Below are 14,819 nucleotides of genomic sequence, written 5' to 3'. Positions count from 1 at the left end.
CCCCCCCCCACTTTGTCACTTCTTTTTCCATGTCGATCGAACATATTAACTTTCTTTCGTTCTCCCAAATAAATTCGCACATATCTTTCTTATTTTTTCTTCTTCTCACAGAGTCTTTTTATATTCGGGACCTCTTTCATTATTGAAAATTTATTATTATAGTTCGTTTATTTTTTTTTCCTGACATTATGGGCCCAAGATTCTGGATAGGTTGATGTCAGTACAAAATAAATAATGAAAATTTGGGGGTTTTCTTTATTTGCTCATGAGTCATGATAATCATCATTTATTTCGTGTTTTACATCACTTGTTGCTATACAAATTTACTGAATGCATATTTCGTTGGAGTATTAATAACATACATATATATTGATCGTGTCGGTTCAACTTTTAGAAAATAAGGAAACGGTCGACTCGTCCAGTCCAGTCCAGATAGTACATATCTATACTAGCATTATATTTTCTTTACACAAGACAGTACTAATTAATGTTTTGTGATAAGAACTTCTAGTGATAAAGTATGTTATTTGATTTGGATGACGAATCATTTTCCCAAGCCAGGTACGTAAAGATTTTGTTGGGAACGTCTGAATCAAGAAGGCATCATAGTGAATCTAATACTATTAAAGACCGAAGCAGAACAATGGAGCAAAGCAAACTGTACAAAGAGATTTATATATATATGTGCTGATTTATAGCAAGAAATTAAACTTAATTCTTATGATCATAGATGCAAGTACTATGACAATTTCTACACTATTTAATATTAAAAGTAGGAAATGACTTCATGATATATATGATGGTGGATCATGGAAAGTACCATGCATGAAGTGATATATACATTAATCGAGTGGCCACCATCCCTGCTCTCCTTTAAAGCCCAGCAATACAGCTTGTGTTTTGAGCCACAATTTTGTAAAAGTAGGTGTGTTGAGCTCTCAACTATATATATTCAGCTTCATAATCATCAAGACGACGCAGCCTAAATTTTGCACATATTAATTGTAACGCCCAGCTCGGCCTAAATTCTAAAAGTCGCATTTATGAATATTAATGTAGATGTTTTATTTGTACACTACTGTATTTGTTTTGTAGTTGACAAACGCAAATACCAAACACAAACGGAAGTTATTTTTCCGTTTACAATTAACAAAAAAATTGCTTAATTTGGGGCATGATTGATAGAAACATAGAGGGAAACAATGAAAACAAAATCTGAATAAAATTGAATGATGATCAGACACGATTCCTGAATTTGAACTGAGATGCTTTGAGAGGACTGTGGACTGATGACAAGTAGATCATTGAGACAAATGGCGCCACAAGCCCACACTTTGTAGTCGTAATGGGATGGGTATTAATATTATACAAACATAAAGTCATCTTAATTTACAAAACATTGTCTTCAATTTTTTTTTTCTTTTTTTTTTTGAATGAATGTTTATTTATCAAAAAAAACATTTTCTTTACAACGAGTGTAACATACAAAGACGACAATATTATTGGTAAATATGATGTAAATATTGGTAATATATTTGTCAACTTGTAGTATTCCATGGTTTAATCATTCATTGTATACCATACGAATATGTATTCTTATTTGCCAAAACGTTGCACCTTTCTTGGCCACATACAAAAAAAAAAGGGAGTTTTGGGGTCGTTTTGCTAAAGATTACATATGTTGTGGGCTTTTAGAGACGTGAAGTTGTAGATATATATAATTATAATCTGTGGCAGTCGATTTATTATTCTATTTTCGGTAATTATAAAATATTGGTCCAACGGAAACACATCCACTCCTATTTGCTTCTTCTTCTTCTTCCGATCATCATCCTCCGTACATCGCTGCTGATCCATGGAGTCGATTCACTGCAATAGTTTTGTAAACCCTAATTTCTCCTTAAATCAGCGTCATCGGAGAACAAACCGCGCTGTTCTTGATCGGAGAGATGCTCTATCGCGGAGTATAGTTTCTATCGACGCCGTGGAGTTGCGGCGGAGCAGGTTGTTCTCAGCTGTACGGACTTCTAATTTTACCGTTAGAGCGGCGGCGTCGACGGGTGTTGGCGGCCGGAATTCTACGGACGCTTCGATAATGACAACGGCGATGAGTGGGGTGGATAGGGTAGGGAAATCGAGCTCCGCGCTTGAGCAGCTGGATATCGAGAGAGGCGTTTGCGTTCCCTTCCGAAAGTATTCTCCGGAGACTGTATGATTGCTTCTAGTTCGATTTTACCCAAATAGTTTCAGCCAATTTCATTTGTTTTATCTCTGTTGCAATTTTGTTGAATTCACTTAATTTGAGCTGGTTAGACTTAATTAATCTTCTTGGATTTGATTGGTACTTTCCTTAGAAGGATTCTTGAATTGGGATTTAATGGTGTTTTTTGTGATCAGGTGAGGAGTAAAGTTCTGGAATCAAGAGGATCAGTGGTCTCTCTTGCTTCAAGGGGTGTGGAGATTGTTTGGACTCTTGGGTTGTATTGGTCTACTTTAATGTATGACTTTATGGTTGGAAGGGATGAGGAAGTTGTCCCTTTCCGTGCTCGCCAGCTTAGGAACCTGTTGTGCAACTTGGGGCCTTCGTTTATCAAAGCTGGTCAGGTATGTTGATCCATGTTATTGTGAGGACTTTTATTGCTTTAGCCGGGCTTTCGGCTAACATATCTTTACATGGGGTTAGGTTCTGGCGAATAGGCCTGATATCATCCGTGAAGACTACATGAACGAGCTCTGCATACTCCAAGATGATGTTCCTCCATTCCCTAACGAGGTAAAAAATCTTATCTTTTTGAGGAATTCATATAGCCAGATATTTTTCTTGTTATCATTTGCTATCGTGTGGTGAAGCTAAGTGCTGAAGGACTTTGTAGGTTGCTTTCAATATCATCGAGGAAGAGTTAGGCCAACCTCTTGAGGCCCTTTTTAGCAAAATTTCTTCACAGACAATAGCGGCTGCAAGCTTGGGCCAAGTTTATCGAGCTACTCTACGTGCCACTGGAGAGGATGTTGCAATCAAGGTTTTTTTTTTTAATTGAAAAAATCTCTTTGGCTGTAGAGTTTATCTTCTTTGAAAGTTGTGATATGTCATACAGGCTTATCAAACTGAAAACTGTTTTAGAGTTTGGGTTTGACATCTATGTTATGTATATACAGGTGCAGCGACCACAAATAGAGCCCATAATTTACCGGGATCTCTTTCTGTTTCGAACCCTCGCTTCATTCTTAAATGGCTTCAGTATACAGAAACTTGGTTGCAACGCAGAGCTAATAGTTGATGAATTTGGAGAAAAGCTATTGGAGGAGCTTGACTATACATTGGTATCTCATATAACTGTCAATTTGACTCTATGCGTTCTTTTGTTTTAATGATCTGAAAAAATGAGTCGTTCCATAATCCCGGTTAACCGTAAGTTCTTGCCTACAGGAAGCCAGAAACATTGAAGACTTTCTGGAGAACTTCAAAGATGACCCTACTGTCAAAATTCCTCGAGTATACAAGAATCTTTGTGGTCCACGGGTTTTGGTAATGGAATGGATCGATGGTATTCGGTGCACTGACCCACAGGTAATGACTTTCAAATAGGGGCCAACCATACATATTCCTTTATACCTTTCTAAAAAGTCAAAATACAGTAGACTCTGAGTACTGACTTTTACTAATTGTACTCAGGCCATCAAGGATGCGGGTATCGATTTAAATGGATTCTTGACTGTTGGCGTCAGTGCTGCTCTAAGGCAGCTGTTGGAATTTGGATTGTTCCATGGAGATCCACATCCTGGAAATATCTTTGCAATGCAGGATGGGCGTATTGCTTATGTGGACTTTGGTAATGTTGCTGTACTGAGTCAGGTAATTTAAGTTTAATGGTTTCGAGGTATCTAATAACCTTAGTAACTAGCGACCTTGTCATTCACAGTCTAAACAAAATCCTTTCTTTTTTACTCAGCAAAACAAGCAAATTTTGATTGATGCTGTTGTTCATGCGGTTAATGAGGACTATGGGGAGATGGCAAATGATTTCACTAGGCTCGGATTCTTGGCCAAGGAAACCGATGTTTCTCCTATCGTTCCAGCTTTAGAAGCCATCTGGCAGAATTCTGCGGGGAAAGGACTTGCAGATTTCAATTTTCGAAGTGTTACAGGTAATTGATATATTGCTTTCCTCAAACAAGTTTGTTTTCTTTACTGAGCACCCCTTTCACATTTGAAGAAACGGTGTCACGTTTTTGTTATAGGCCAATTCAACAAGCTTGTGTACGACTTTCCTATCCGTATTCCGGAGCGGTTCTCTCTTGTTATTCGTTCTCTGCTTACGCAGGAGGGTATATGTTTCACGCTGAAGCCTGATTTTAAATTTCTAGAGGTGAAATCACGATTATAATTTTGATTTTTCTTTTCAGAAGCTGACATATAAATCCTGAAGTGAGCAGATACTAGCTAATTTTATCACTCATATTTCCCTTTCCATACTAAAATCGAACTTGTTTTATAGGTTGCTTATCCATATGTAGCAAAACGGCTTCTAACGGATCCAAATCCTGCACTTAGGGAACGCTTGATACAGGTTAAATTGATAATTCTGATTGTGTTTTATATATGATATGTTGTTGAATTGTTATCAGCATCAGCTGAAATCAAAACTCTTGTTACCACCTGTCAGGTTCTATTCAAAGATGGTGTTTTCCAATGGAAAAGGCTGGAAAACCTTTTATCACTGGCAAAGGAAAACGTCGCCAAAATGAGTAGCAATCCTAATCTGCGAGTAGAGCGTATGTAAGTAACCGAGTTTTATATAAGCGTTGCTCCTAAATTCTCACTCGTTAACCCTGTGAAGCTTGAATTCTAAATCCATAGTTTACTCATAAAACATTTAGGGAAAGTAAGCTTGACTTGACAGATACCATTAAGGATGGAGCTCGTCTTTTCCTCCTTGATGAAGGCATCCGCAGGAAACTTATTCTTGCACTCACAGAGGACTCGAAGCTTCACGTAGAAGAGGTTCATACATCAAACATCAGCAGAGTTATATATATGTAGCATTTATCATCTCCATTGACACTCTAAAGCAGTAAAATTACTTTGGTTCTTGCAGCTTGCGGACGTATACAGATTGGTTGAAGACGAAGTAGATATTCCCACACTCGCCATGGAAGTTGTGCGAGGTAATATTTTTTCTCTTTTCATCTATCATCCAAATAATGAAGGTTTTGCACCAATAAATGTCGTATGGGTTGGAGAGATAGGACAAGACTATCTCAGATATGCATTCTTAACAGTTTCAACCTCTCATCTCATCATATCACTTGACCGTCGATGTTCTTATACACATGGGAATCTTAATTCCAAGTAGTTTTGTATGATTCTGAGAATCTCGTTCCTTCTGTTTTTAATTGCAGATTTACCAAATGTATTTCGAGATTTCGTGCTGTCATGGAGCAACTCGGTTTTATCCGACAGATGATATATGATGATAGGCTTCTCAATTACATTTTTTGTTGGGGGATCTGTTGAAGAGGAGGAAAGAGGTAATAGCCAGGGAGAAAACGTAGATTAATAGAGTTTAATCTTCGGTGAGATACATGTGATTAAGTAACTTATAAACCACAATACATACTATGTAAATGTAATTATATATATAAAAGCAAACTTCACTTCACACCGTTCTCTCTTTGACGTTGTCTAATGTAGTGTGATATCTAAACATTTTATGGACGTTCATCAAATCAAAGCTGTAGTGTTTACACAACACTGTTATGTGCATCGCATACCATGTTACAATATGGCCCTCAATAAGCAACTATCCAATGTCATTGTCCGGTTCTGTAATCGGCCTGAAAATTACTTGTTTGACCCCCAAAAAAAATAATCCACTGGCGCCAAAATTTCACTTTGATTTAGGTTACCAAATTTTCGAATTGGCGCCAAAATCCCCAGAAGATGAGGAGGGGAGAAAAAGAAACCTGAGTAGAAGGATTCATCGAACTCAAACAATGCAAGCCAAAATCAATTCTTTCTTTAAGCCCTCTTCATCTTCTTCGTCTACAATCGCTGCCTCAGTAACAACATCAGAAGACGCAGACGATGGTTTAGCCGTCTGGGAGCAAAATCGGAACGTCATCGTCAATACATACCAGCGTCGATCTGCGATTCCCGATAGGTAAGTAAATCAATCATCTTTTGGGGTTCTATTCCCAAATATAGAGTAAGGAATTAGGGTTTTCGTATGTTCATGAATGAATCGAAAACGAGCGATGGGAAATTCCTAATTTCTGCGCTTTTTATATATATAAAAAAAAAGCAATCCCTTTTGAGATTCTTTGAAGTTATCTGTTTAGGGTGCTAATAAAGTGTATCTCTTAATTTTGGGTATTCAGAAGTGAAGTGCTTAAGAAAGGATCTTCTTCATCTTCTTGTGCACCTAAAAATCTGAAAAAGAAGCGGAGTTATACCCAATTTTACTTAGAGTTGGGGCAATCCGATTTCCTTCTCAGACATTGCGATGTGTGTCGAGTTAAGTATGCTCCTGGGGATGAATCAGATGAGAAGAACCATCAAGGTTTTCACAAGATTTTTATGAATGGAATCCCTTTTAAGGTTTGGATGCTCGTCCACTGTACTGTTGAAAGACGTATGTTTTCATTGACTATTAATTGTATTTGATTCAAAGTGCTTGGCTTTTTAATTGGTCTCAGGGCTGGCTGAACGAGAAAGCCTTCACAATGCCTTCCTTCAACAAGAGCCGCATTGTTATGGTTTCTGAAAATGATTCCCCTGCACACAAAAAAAAGGTTCATTTTTTTTTTTTTTTTCTTTTTCCATATATTCAACTTGCGCTATTTATATGTTTACTGGGTTCTTTATTTTTTGAGGATTTAACGGAGGTACTTTTGTAATTGCAGGTGCAAGAGGTTGTGAAAATGATGGAGGTTGAGCTAGGTGAGGATTGGATTCTTCACCAACATTGTAAGGTAAATTGACCCTGCATCCATCCACGGACATTTTCGATCAAGTTCCATAGCTCATAATACATGATTTATAGTATTTTTGATGTCGACCAAATGATCTGATACAAAACTTATTGGGAATGAATACTTGCTTTACTTTTTGCCACATTTAAAGGAGGAAGAAGCTTCAACTTTATTGTGATTCTTTCCATTTCTGTGACTAGCACTCGGAACCAAACTAGAAATTTCATTTTGAGAGATAGAGAAGACCTCATTCACAAGAAAGATGATATAGCCCAACTGTTTTCAATAGCCTTCAATTACTTTCTCAGTTGTTTCAAGAACTACCTTGTTATGTGTAGCCTCCAATTACTTTCTCAGGTGTTTTTCAAGAACTAACTTGTTATGTGTAGGTTTATCTATTCGTTTCCTCTCAGAGGGTCTCTGGATGTCTAGTTGCAGAACCAATTAAGGAAGCATTCAAGATTATAGCTCCTCCTGATGATGAAAGACAGTTAAAGAAACAGACCTCCTCCTCGCCTTCAACCTCCATCCAGTTTGGAAACGTTGTGCTACAAAGAGAGGTATTAAAAAGATGTCGAGCTTCAGATGATAGATTAGATAATGGAGCAATTGTGTGTGAAGAAGAAGCTAAACCAGCTATCTGTGGAGTTAGAGCGATTTGGGTCTCACCTTCTAACAGATGAAAAGGCATAGCCACACAGTTACTTGATACCACTAGGTAAAGAACTCGAGCCAACCTCCTGAAAACTTTTCTCATTTGGTAATATTCATTCATACATTATGGTGACATTTTGTTTGTTTTGTATGAAAATACGCAGGGAAAGCTTTTGCAACAATGGGTGCACGTTGGAGAAATCCCAGTTAGCATTTTCACAACCAAGCTCCATGGGAAGATCTTTTGGATTTAATTATTTTGGAACTTCTTCATTCCTAGTTTACAAAGCTCCATAGGAAGATCTTCAGAGCCATACTTTTTAGTCTGTCACCTAACCTTTACATATCATTGATATATTATCAAATTGGTAAATATTGGCTCATAACAAACAAGAAGAGCAACACATTCTTTTAGTTTTCGAGAAGGTTTAGAAGACCTCATACCTGTGTTCTGTTTAGAAGACCTCATACCTGTGATATGTTTCTTTGTCTAAAAAGACTGAAGACTTAACAATAACTTTGTTTTTTTCCCAATCAAAGTCACACAGCCTAATGATGATTCTTTTTAAGTTGTGGGTAAAAGGGATTGTTTTCTCCCAATCAGTCAAATTTTGAATTCGTGCATGGGTACTAAAACCACTCCAAAGTGTTATGCATCTTTGTCTAAAGACTGAAACAACAAACCAAACATGATCCATGTCTAGAGAGTTCAAGCCGTGGGTACCATAAGAGACCAATGTTTGAATCTGTCTCAGGCTAGTGTTTAAAGTCGTGGGTGCCAATCTTCCTTCCACCAAAACGAAACCTATCCTTTGTTTTTCCCAACCTAGTCTCTGTCTAAGACTGTTATGTATCTTTGTCTAAAGACGTAAACAACAAACCGAACAAGATCCATGTCTAAATATATCAAGCCGTGGGTAACATAAGGGATCAATGTTCGAATTGGTCTCAGTCTCGTGGGTATCATATTACTCAGTCACAGAGACTGATGATTTTTATATGCTTTGGGTAAAAGTGTTGTGTTTTCTCTCAATCTCAGTCACAAAGACTTATGATTTTTTTTGTAAGCTATGGGTAAAAGTAAAGTTTTCTCCCCGTCTCAGTCACAAAGACTAATGATTTTTATAAGCTTTGGGTAAGAGTGTTGTGTTTTCTCCCAATCTCAGACTTATGATTTTTTTTGTAAGCCAAAAGTGTTATGTTTTCGAACTGTTATGTTTTTTTGTCGAAAAGACTTAAGATCCAACCAGAGTGTTCTGCTTCTTTGTCTAAAATACTTAACATCTAACCAAAGTGTTCTGCTTCTTTGTTTAAAAGCTTTAACAGCCAACCAAAAGTACTAGCCGTTGTATTAGAACAAATCCAATCAAAAGTGTTATGTTTCCGAATCACAGTCTTTTCAAAGCTATGGGTAAAAGTGACAGTCACAAAGACTGTTTAAAGTCGTGGGTCTAAAACCAATCCACCAAAGTGTTCTGTTTCTGTTTAAAAGACCAATCCACCAAAGTGTTCTGTTTCTTTGTCTTTATCAATCTCAGTCACATAGACTGATGATTTTTTCAAGCCACGGGTAAAGGGATTGTTTTTATCAATCTCAGTCACATAGACTGCTGAATTTTTCAAGCCATGGGTAAAGGGATCACAGTCACAAAGACGGATGATCTCCGATGATCTTTCAAAGCCGTGGGTACCAAAACCAATCACACCAAAGTGTTCTGCTTCTTTGTCTAAAAGACTTCAACATCCAACCAAACATATGTCGTTCAGACCTTGGTACTAAAACAAATCCAACCAAAGTGTAATGTTTTCGAATCCAGTCGCAAAGACTAATGAATTTTTAAAAGTGAGAGTCACAAAGACTGGTGATTATGTTAAGCTGTGGGTAAAAATGTGGTGTTTTCTCCCAATCTCAGTCACGAAGACTGCTGATTTTTGTAAAGCTATGGGTAAAAGTCTTGTGTTTCTACCAATCTCAGTCACAAAGACATGATCTTTTTGTAATCCTTGGGTAAAAATGTTGTGTTTTCTCCCAATCCAATTGTTATGTTTCTTTGTCTACAAGATCCAACAAAAGTGTTAGCCGTGGTACTAACCAATTTCCCAATCTCAGTCACAAAGACTTCTGATTTTTTAAAAGTTATGGGTAAAAGTGTTGTGTGTTTCTCCCAATCTCAAGTCACAAAGACTTTTGAATTATTTAGAAGCCTTGGGTAAAAGTGTTTCAATCTTAGTCACAGAGACTGATGATGATTATTTAGAAGCCTTGGGTAAAAGTGTTGTGTTTTCTCCCAATCCAACTGTTATGTTTCTTGGCCCAAAAGACTTAAGATCCAACCAACGTGTTAGCCATACTAAAACCAATCCAACCAAAGGATTATGTTCCCCAATCACAATCACAAAGACTGATGATTTTTAAACCCGTGGATACCAAACCAATCCAACCGAAGTGTTCTGCTTCTGTGTCTAAAAGTCTTAACATCCAACCAAAGTGTTATGTTTCTCAATCATAGTCACAAAGACTGATGATATTTTACATCTGTTCCCAAAGACAGTCACAAAGACTGATGTTTTTTCAAGCCACGGGTAAAGGGATTGATTTTATCAATCTCGTCACATAGACCGATGAATTTGTTCAAGCCCATGGGTAAAGGGATCATAATCACAAAGAATAATGATCTTTTAAAGTCGTGGGTACCAAAATCAATCCAACCAAAGTGTTCTGCTTCTTTTTCTAAAAGACTTTAACATCCAACCAAAAGTATTAGCCGTTGGAACTAAAACCAATCAAAGTCACAAAGACTGATGATTTTTCAAAGCTGTGGGTAAAAGTGACAGTCACAAAGACTGATGATTTTTAACAGCAGTGGGTAAAAGTGAGAGTCACAAAGACTGATGATTATCTTAAGTTGTGGGTAAAAATGTTGCGTTTTCTCCCAATCTCAAGTCACAAAGACTTTTTGATTGTTTTCTAAGCCTTGGGTAAAAGTGCTTCGATCTTAGTCACAGAGACTGATGATTGTTTTCTAAGCCTTGGGTAAAAAGTGTTCTGAAATCAAGTCAGACTTTTGATTTTTTTAGTAAGCCTTGGGTAAAAGCAATTCAATCTCAGTCACAAAGACTGCTGATTATGTTAAGATGTGGGTAAAAAGAGTTCCATTCAATCTTAGTCACAAAGACTGCAGATTTTTGTAAAGCTGTGAGTAAAAGTGTTCCAATCTCAGTCACAGAGACTTGATGATTTTTGTATAAGATTTGGCAATAGTGATAAATCTCAAGTCACATAGACTTATATAAAGCCGTGGGTACCAAAACCAACCCAACCAAAGTGTTCTGCTTCTTTGTCTAAAAGACGTAACATCCAACCGGTTATGTTTCCCAATCACAGTCACAAAGACAAATGATCTTCTAAAGCCGTGGGTACCAAAACCAATCCAACCAAAGTGTGATGTTTCCGAATCATAGTCACAAAAACTGATGATTTTTGTAAAGATGTGGGTAAAAGTGTTGTGTTTCTCCCAATCTCAAGTCATGATTGTTTTATAAGCCTAGGTAAAAAAAGTGTTTCGATCTCAAGTCAGAAAGACTTTTGATTGTTTTATAAGCCTTGGGTAAAAGTGACCGTCACAAAGACTGATGATTTTTAACAGTAGTGGGTAAAAGTGAGAGTCACAAAGACTGATGATTATGTTAAGCTGTGGGTAAAAATGTTGTTTTTTTCTCTCAATCTCAAGTCAGAAAGACTTTTGATTGTTTTATAAGCCTCGGGTAAAAGTGTTTCGATATCAGTCACAGAGACTGATGATTGTTTTCTAATAAGCCTTGGGTAAAAAGTGTTCTGATCTCAAATCACAAAGACTTTTGCTTTTTTTAGTAAGCCTTGGGTAAAAGTGATTCAATCTCAGTCACAAAGACTGCTGATTATGTTAAGTTGTGGGTAAAAGAGAGTTCCAATCAATATCAGTCACAAAGACTGCTGATTTTTGTAAAGTTGTGGGTAGAAGTGTTGTGTTTTCTCCCAATCTCAAGTCACAAAGACTTTTAATTTTTTTAGAAGCCTTGGGTAAAAGTAAAAGTAGTCACAAAGACTTTTGATTGTTTTATAAGCCTTGGACAAAAGTGTTCCGATCTCAGTCATAGAGACTGATGATTGTTTTCTAAGCCTTGGGTAAAAAGTGTTCTGATCTCAAGTCACAAAGACTTTTGATTTTATTATAAGCCTTGGGTAAAAGTGATTCAATCTCAATCACATAGACTTTTGATTTCTTTATAAACCTTGGGTAAAAGTGTTCCCAATCATAGTCACAAAGACTGATGATCTTTAAAAGCCAAAGCCGAGGGTAACTTGATCCAGCAAACTGAAACCCAATCCCAAGTATAATAGTCTGTCGAGATAATTCCCAATCAATCTCAGTCACAAAGACTGCTGAGTTTTGTAGAGCTGTGGGTAAAAGTGTTGTGTTTTCTCCCAATCTTAAGTCACAAAGACTTTTTATATTTTTAGAAGCCTTGGTTAAAAGTATTTCAGTCTCAGTCACAGAGACGATGATTTTTGTATAAGCCTTGGGTAAAAGTGTTTCAATCTCAAGTCATATAGACATATATGAAGCCGTGGGTACCAAAACCAATCCAACCAAAGTGTTCTTCTTCTTTGTCTAAAAGACTTAACATCCAAAGTGTCATGTTTCCCAATCAAAGTCACAAAGACAAATGATCTTCCAAAGCCGTGGTACTAAAACAAATCCAACCAAAGTGTAATGTTTATGAAATAAAGTCACAAAGACCGATGATTATGTTAAGCTGTGGGTAAAAGAGAGTCCCAATAAATCTCAGTCACAAAGACTGCTGATTTTTGTAAGGTTGTGGGTAAAAGTATTGTGTTTTCTCCCAATCTCAAGTCACAAAGACTTTTAATTTTTTTAGAAGCCTTGGGTTAAAGTAGTCGCAAAGACTTTTGATTTGTTTTATAAGCCTTGGGTAAAAGTAGTCACAAAGACTTTTAATTTTTTTAGAAGCCTTGGGTAAAAGTAGTCACAAAGACTTTTGATTGTTTTATAAGCCTTGGGTGTGTTTCGATCTCAGTCACAGAGACTGATGATTGTTTTCTAAGCCTTGGGCAAAAGGTGTTTTGATCTCAAGTCACAAAGACTTTTGATTTTTTTAGTAAGCCTTGGGTAAAAACGATTCAATCTCAGTCACACAGACTGCTGGTTAAGTTAAGATGTGGGTAAAAGATAGTTCCATTCAATCTCAGTCACAAAGACTGCAGATTTTTGTAAAGCTGTGGGTAAAAGTGTTTCAATCGCAGTCACATAGACTTAATGATTTTTGTATAAGATTTGGGCAAAAGTGTTTCAATCTCAAGTCACATAGACTTACATGAAGCAGTGGGTACCAAAACCAACCCAACCAAAGTGTTCTGCTTCTTTGTCTAAAAGACGTAACATCCAACCGATTATGTTTCCCAATCACAGTCACAAAGACAAATGATCTTCTAAAAGACGTAACATCCAACCGATTATGTTTCCCAATCACAATCACAAAGACAAATGATCTTCTAATGCCGTGGGTACCAAAACCAATCCAACCAAAGTGTAATGTTTCCTAATCATAGTCACAAGGACTGATGATTTTTGTAAAGATGTGGGTAAAAGTGTTGTGTTTTCTCCCAGTCTCAAGTCACAAAGACTTTTGATTTTATTATAAGCCTTGGGTAAAAGTGTTCCGATCACAAAGACTTTTTGATTTTTGCATAAGCCTTGGGTAAAAGTGATTCAATCTCAGTCACAGAGACTTATGATTTGTTTATAAGAATTGGGTAAAAGTATCTCGATCTCAAGTCACAAAGACTTTTGATTTTTGTAAGTGTTCCCATTCATAGTCACAAAGACTTTTGATTTTTGTAAGTGTTCCCATTAATAGTCACAAAGACTTGATATTATTATAAGCCTTGGGTAAAAGTAGTCACAAAGACTGATGATTGTTTTATAAACCTTGGGTAAAAGTATTCCGATCTCAAGTCACAAAGACTTTTGATTTTATTATAAGCCTTGGGTAAAAGTGATTCAATCTCAGTCACAAAGACTTATGATTTGTTTATAAGCCTTGGGTAAAAGTATCTCGATCTCAAGTCACAAAGACTTTTGATTTTCGTAAGTGTTCCTCCCATTCATAGTCACAAAGACTGATGATTGTTTTATAAACCTTGGGTAAAAGTGTTCCGATCTCAAGTCACAAAGACTCCTTGGGTAAAAGTGTTCCAATCTCAGCCTTGGGTAAGAGTGTTTCATCTCAAGTCACAAAGACTTTTGATTTTTGTATAAGCATTGGGTAAAAGTGTTCCCAATCATAGTCACAAAGACTGATGATCGCTTAAAGCCAAAGCGGAGGGTAACTTGATCCAGCAAACTGAAACCCAATCCCAAGTATAATAGTCTGTCGAGATAAATTCTATTAAGCCGTTGGTATAGGGATTGATTTTGCAGCCTCTGGTCTAAAACTCAGAAGGGACAATGTCCCCAAAAGAGAATCTGACAAAACACCATTAGTTTGAGTGTTTGCCTTTGTAATCGATCTCTCTTGGGTTTTAAAGAAAAAACAAAAACAAAAATCACGAAAACCAAAACCAACAAAAACAAAATCAAGTAAACGAACTTGAAATTCAAAGAAACCCAGATTCGTTTGGGTTTCGCAAATATCAAATCCGATTGAAAACGAAACGAAAACCCAAAGAAAACGAAGACGTAATGAAATTAAGAAACCCTAAAAAAAAAAAAAAACTGAAGAGAATTGGGTCATTGTAAGAAATCTCCCAAATTTTACAAAACCTAGCCTAAACAGAGAAAGAAAACGAAACAAAAACCCAAAGAAAACAAAAACGTAATTAAATTAAGAAACCCTAAAAAAAAGAACGAACAAACGAACTTGAAATTCACAGAAACGCAGAATCGTTTGAGTTTTGCAAATATCAAATCCGAATCAAAAACGAAACGAAAACCCAAAAAAAAAACGAAGACATAATGAAATTAAGAAACCCTAAAAAAAATTGAAGAGAATCGGGGGGTCATCGTAAGAAATCTCCCAAATTCTACAAACCCTAGCCTAAACAGAGAACGAAGAACTAAAATTTCTAAGATTAAAAAATTATGACTCCGAGTCTCTCTGAGAAAAAGCTTCCTCCCTTATTTATAAACAAA

General features: G+C 36.7%; 2 protein-coding genes across 3 annotated transcripts; both read left to right on the top strand.

Annotated features, from left to right (window-relative positions):
- LOC104717054 (uncharacterized aarF domain-containing protein kinase At4g31390, chloroplastic) lies at positions 1,739-5,660 on the top strand. Of its 2 annotated transcripts, none has more exons than XM_010434567.2 (14): positions 1,739-2,209; positions 2,398-2,604; positions 2,684-2,773; positions 2,874-3,020; positions 3,157-3,321; positions 3,428-3,568; positions 3,674-3,853; positions 3,951-4,146; positions 4,240-4,367; positions 4,497-4,568; positions 4,665-4,777; positions 4,879-5,002; positions 5,097-5,166; positions 5,401-5,660. In XM_010434567.2, the coding sequence occupies exons 1-14, from the start codon at positions 1,856-1,858 to the stop codon at positions 5,463-5,465; spliced, it is 2,052 nt and encodes a 683-aa protein (XP_010432869.1). In that variant the 5' UTR covers positions 1,739-1,855; the 3' UTR covers positions 5,466-5,660. The 2 variants fall into 2 exon arrangements, with proteins under 2 accessions (XP_010432869.1, XP_019086642.1); XM_019231097.1 differs by having other exon boundaries at positions 1,861-2,193.
- Positions 5,739-8,642, top strand: LOC104717055 (protein CHROMOSOME TRANSMISSION FIDELITY 7-like). Its single transcript, XM_019231119.1, has 6 exons — positions 5,739-6,161; positions 6,379-6,598; positions 6,697-6,792; positions 6,904-6,972; positions 7,362-7,690; positions 7,791-8,642. The coding sequence occupies exons 1-5, from the start codon at positions 5,758-5,760 to the stop codon at positions 7,653-7,655; spliced, it is 1,083 nt and encodes a 360-aa protein (XP_019086664.1). The 5' UTR covers positions 5,739-5,757; the 3' UTR covers positions 7,656-7,690; positions 7,791-8,642.

Source organism: Camelina sativa, chromosome 10, assembly GCF_000633955.1.
Source record: "Camelina sativa cultivar DH55 chromosome 10, Cs, whole genome shotgun sequence".
Taxonomy (NCBI): domain Eukaryota; kingdom Viridiplantae; phylum Streptophyta; class Magnoliopsida; order Brassicales; family Brassicaceae; genus Camelina; species Camelina sativa.
The sequence above is the reverse complement of the archived record's forward strand: the minus strand, read 5'-3'. Positions and strand labels throughout refer to the sequence as shown.

Coding starts and splice junctions, on each gene's coding strand:
- LOC104717055 (XM_019231119.1), top strand. CDS start 5,758: ATGTGCATCGCATACCATGTTACAATATGGCCCTCAATAAGCAACTAT. Junction 6,599..6,696: donor TGAATGGAATCCCTTTTAAG/GTTTGGATGCTC, acceptor AATTGGTCTCAG/GGCTGGCTGAACGAGAAAGC. Junction 6,973..7,361: donor TTCTTCACCAACATTGTAAG/GTAAATTGACCC, acceptor TGTTATGTGTAG/GTTTATCTATTCGTTTCCTC.
- LOC104717054 (XM_010434567.2), top strand. CDS start 1,856: ATGGAGTCGATTCACTGCAATAGTTTTGTAAACCCTAATTTCTCCTTA. Junction 4,569..4,664: donor TTAGGGAACGCTTGATACAG/GTTAAATTGATA, acceptor ACCACCTGTCAG/GTTCTATTCAAAGATGGTGT. Junction 5,167..5,400: donor CGCCATGGAAGTTGTGCGAG/GTAATATTTTTT, acceptor TTTTAATTGCAG/ATTTACCAAATGTATTTCGA.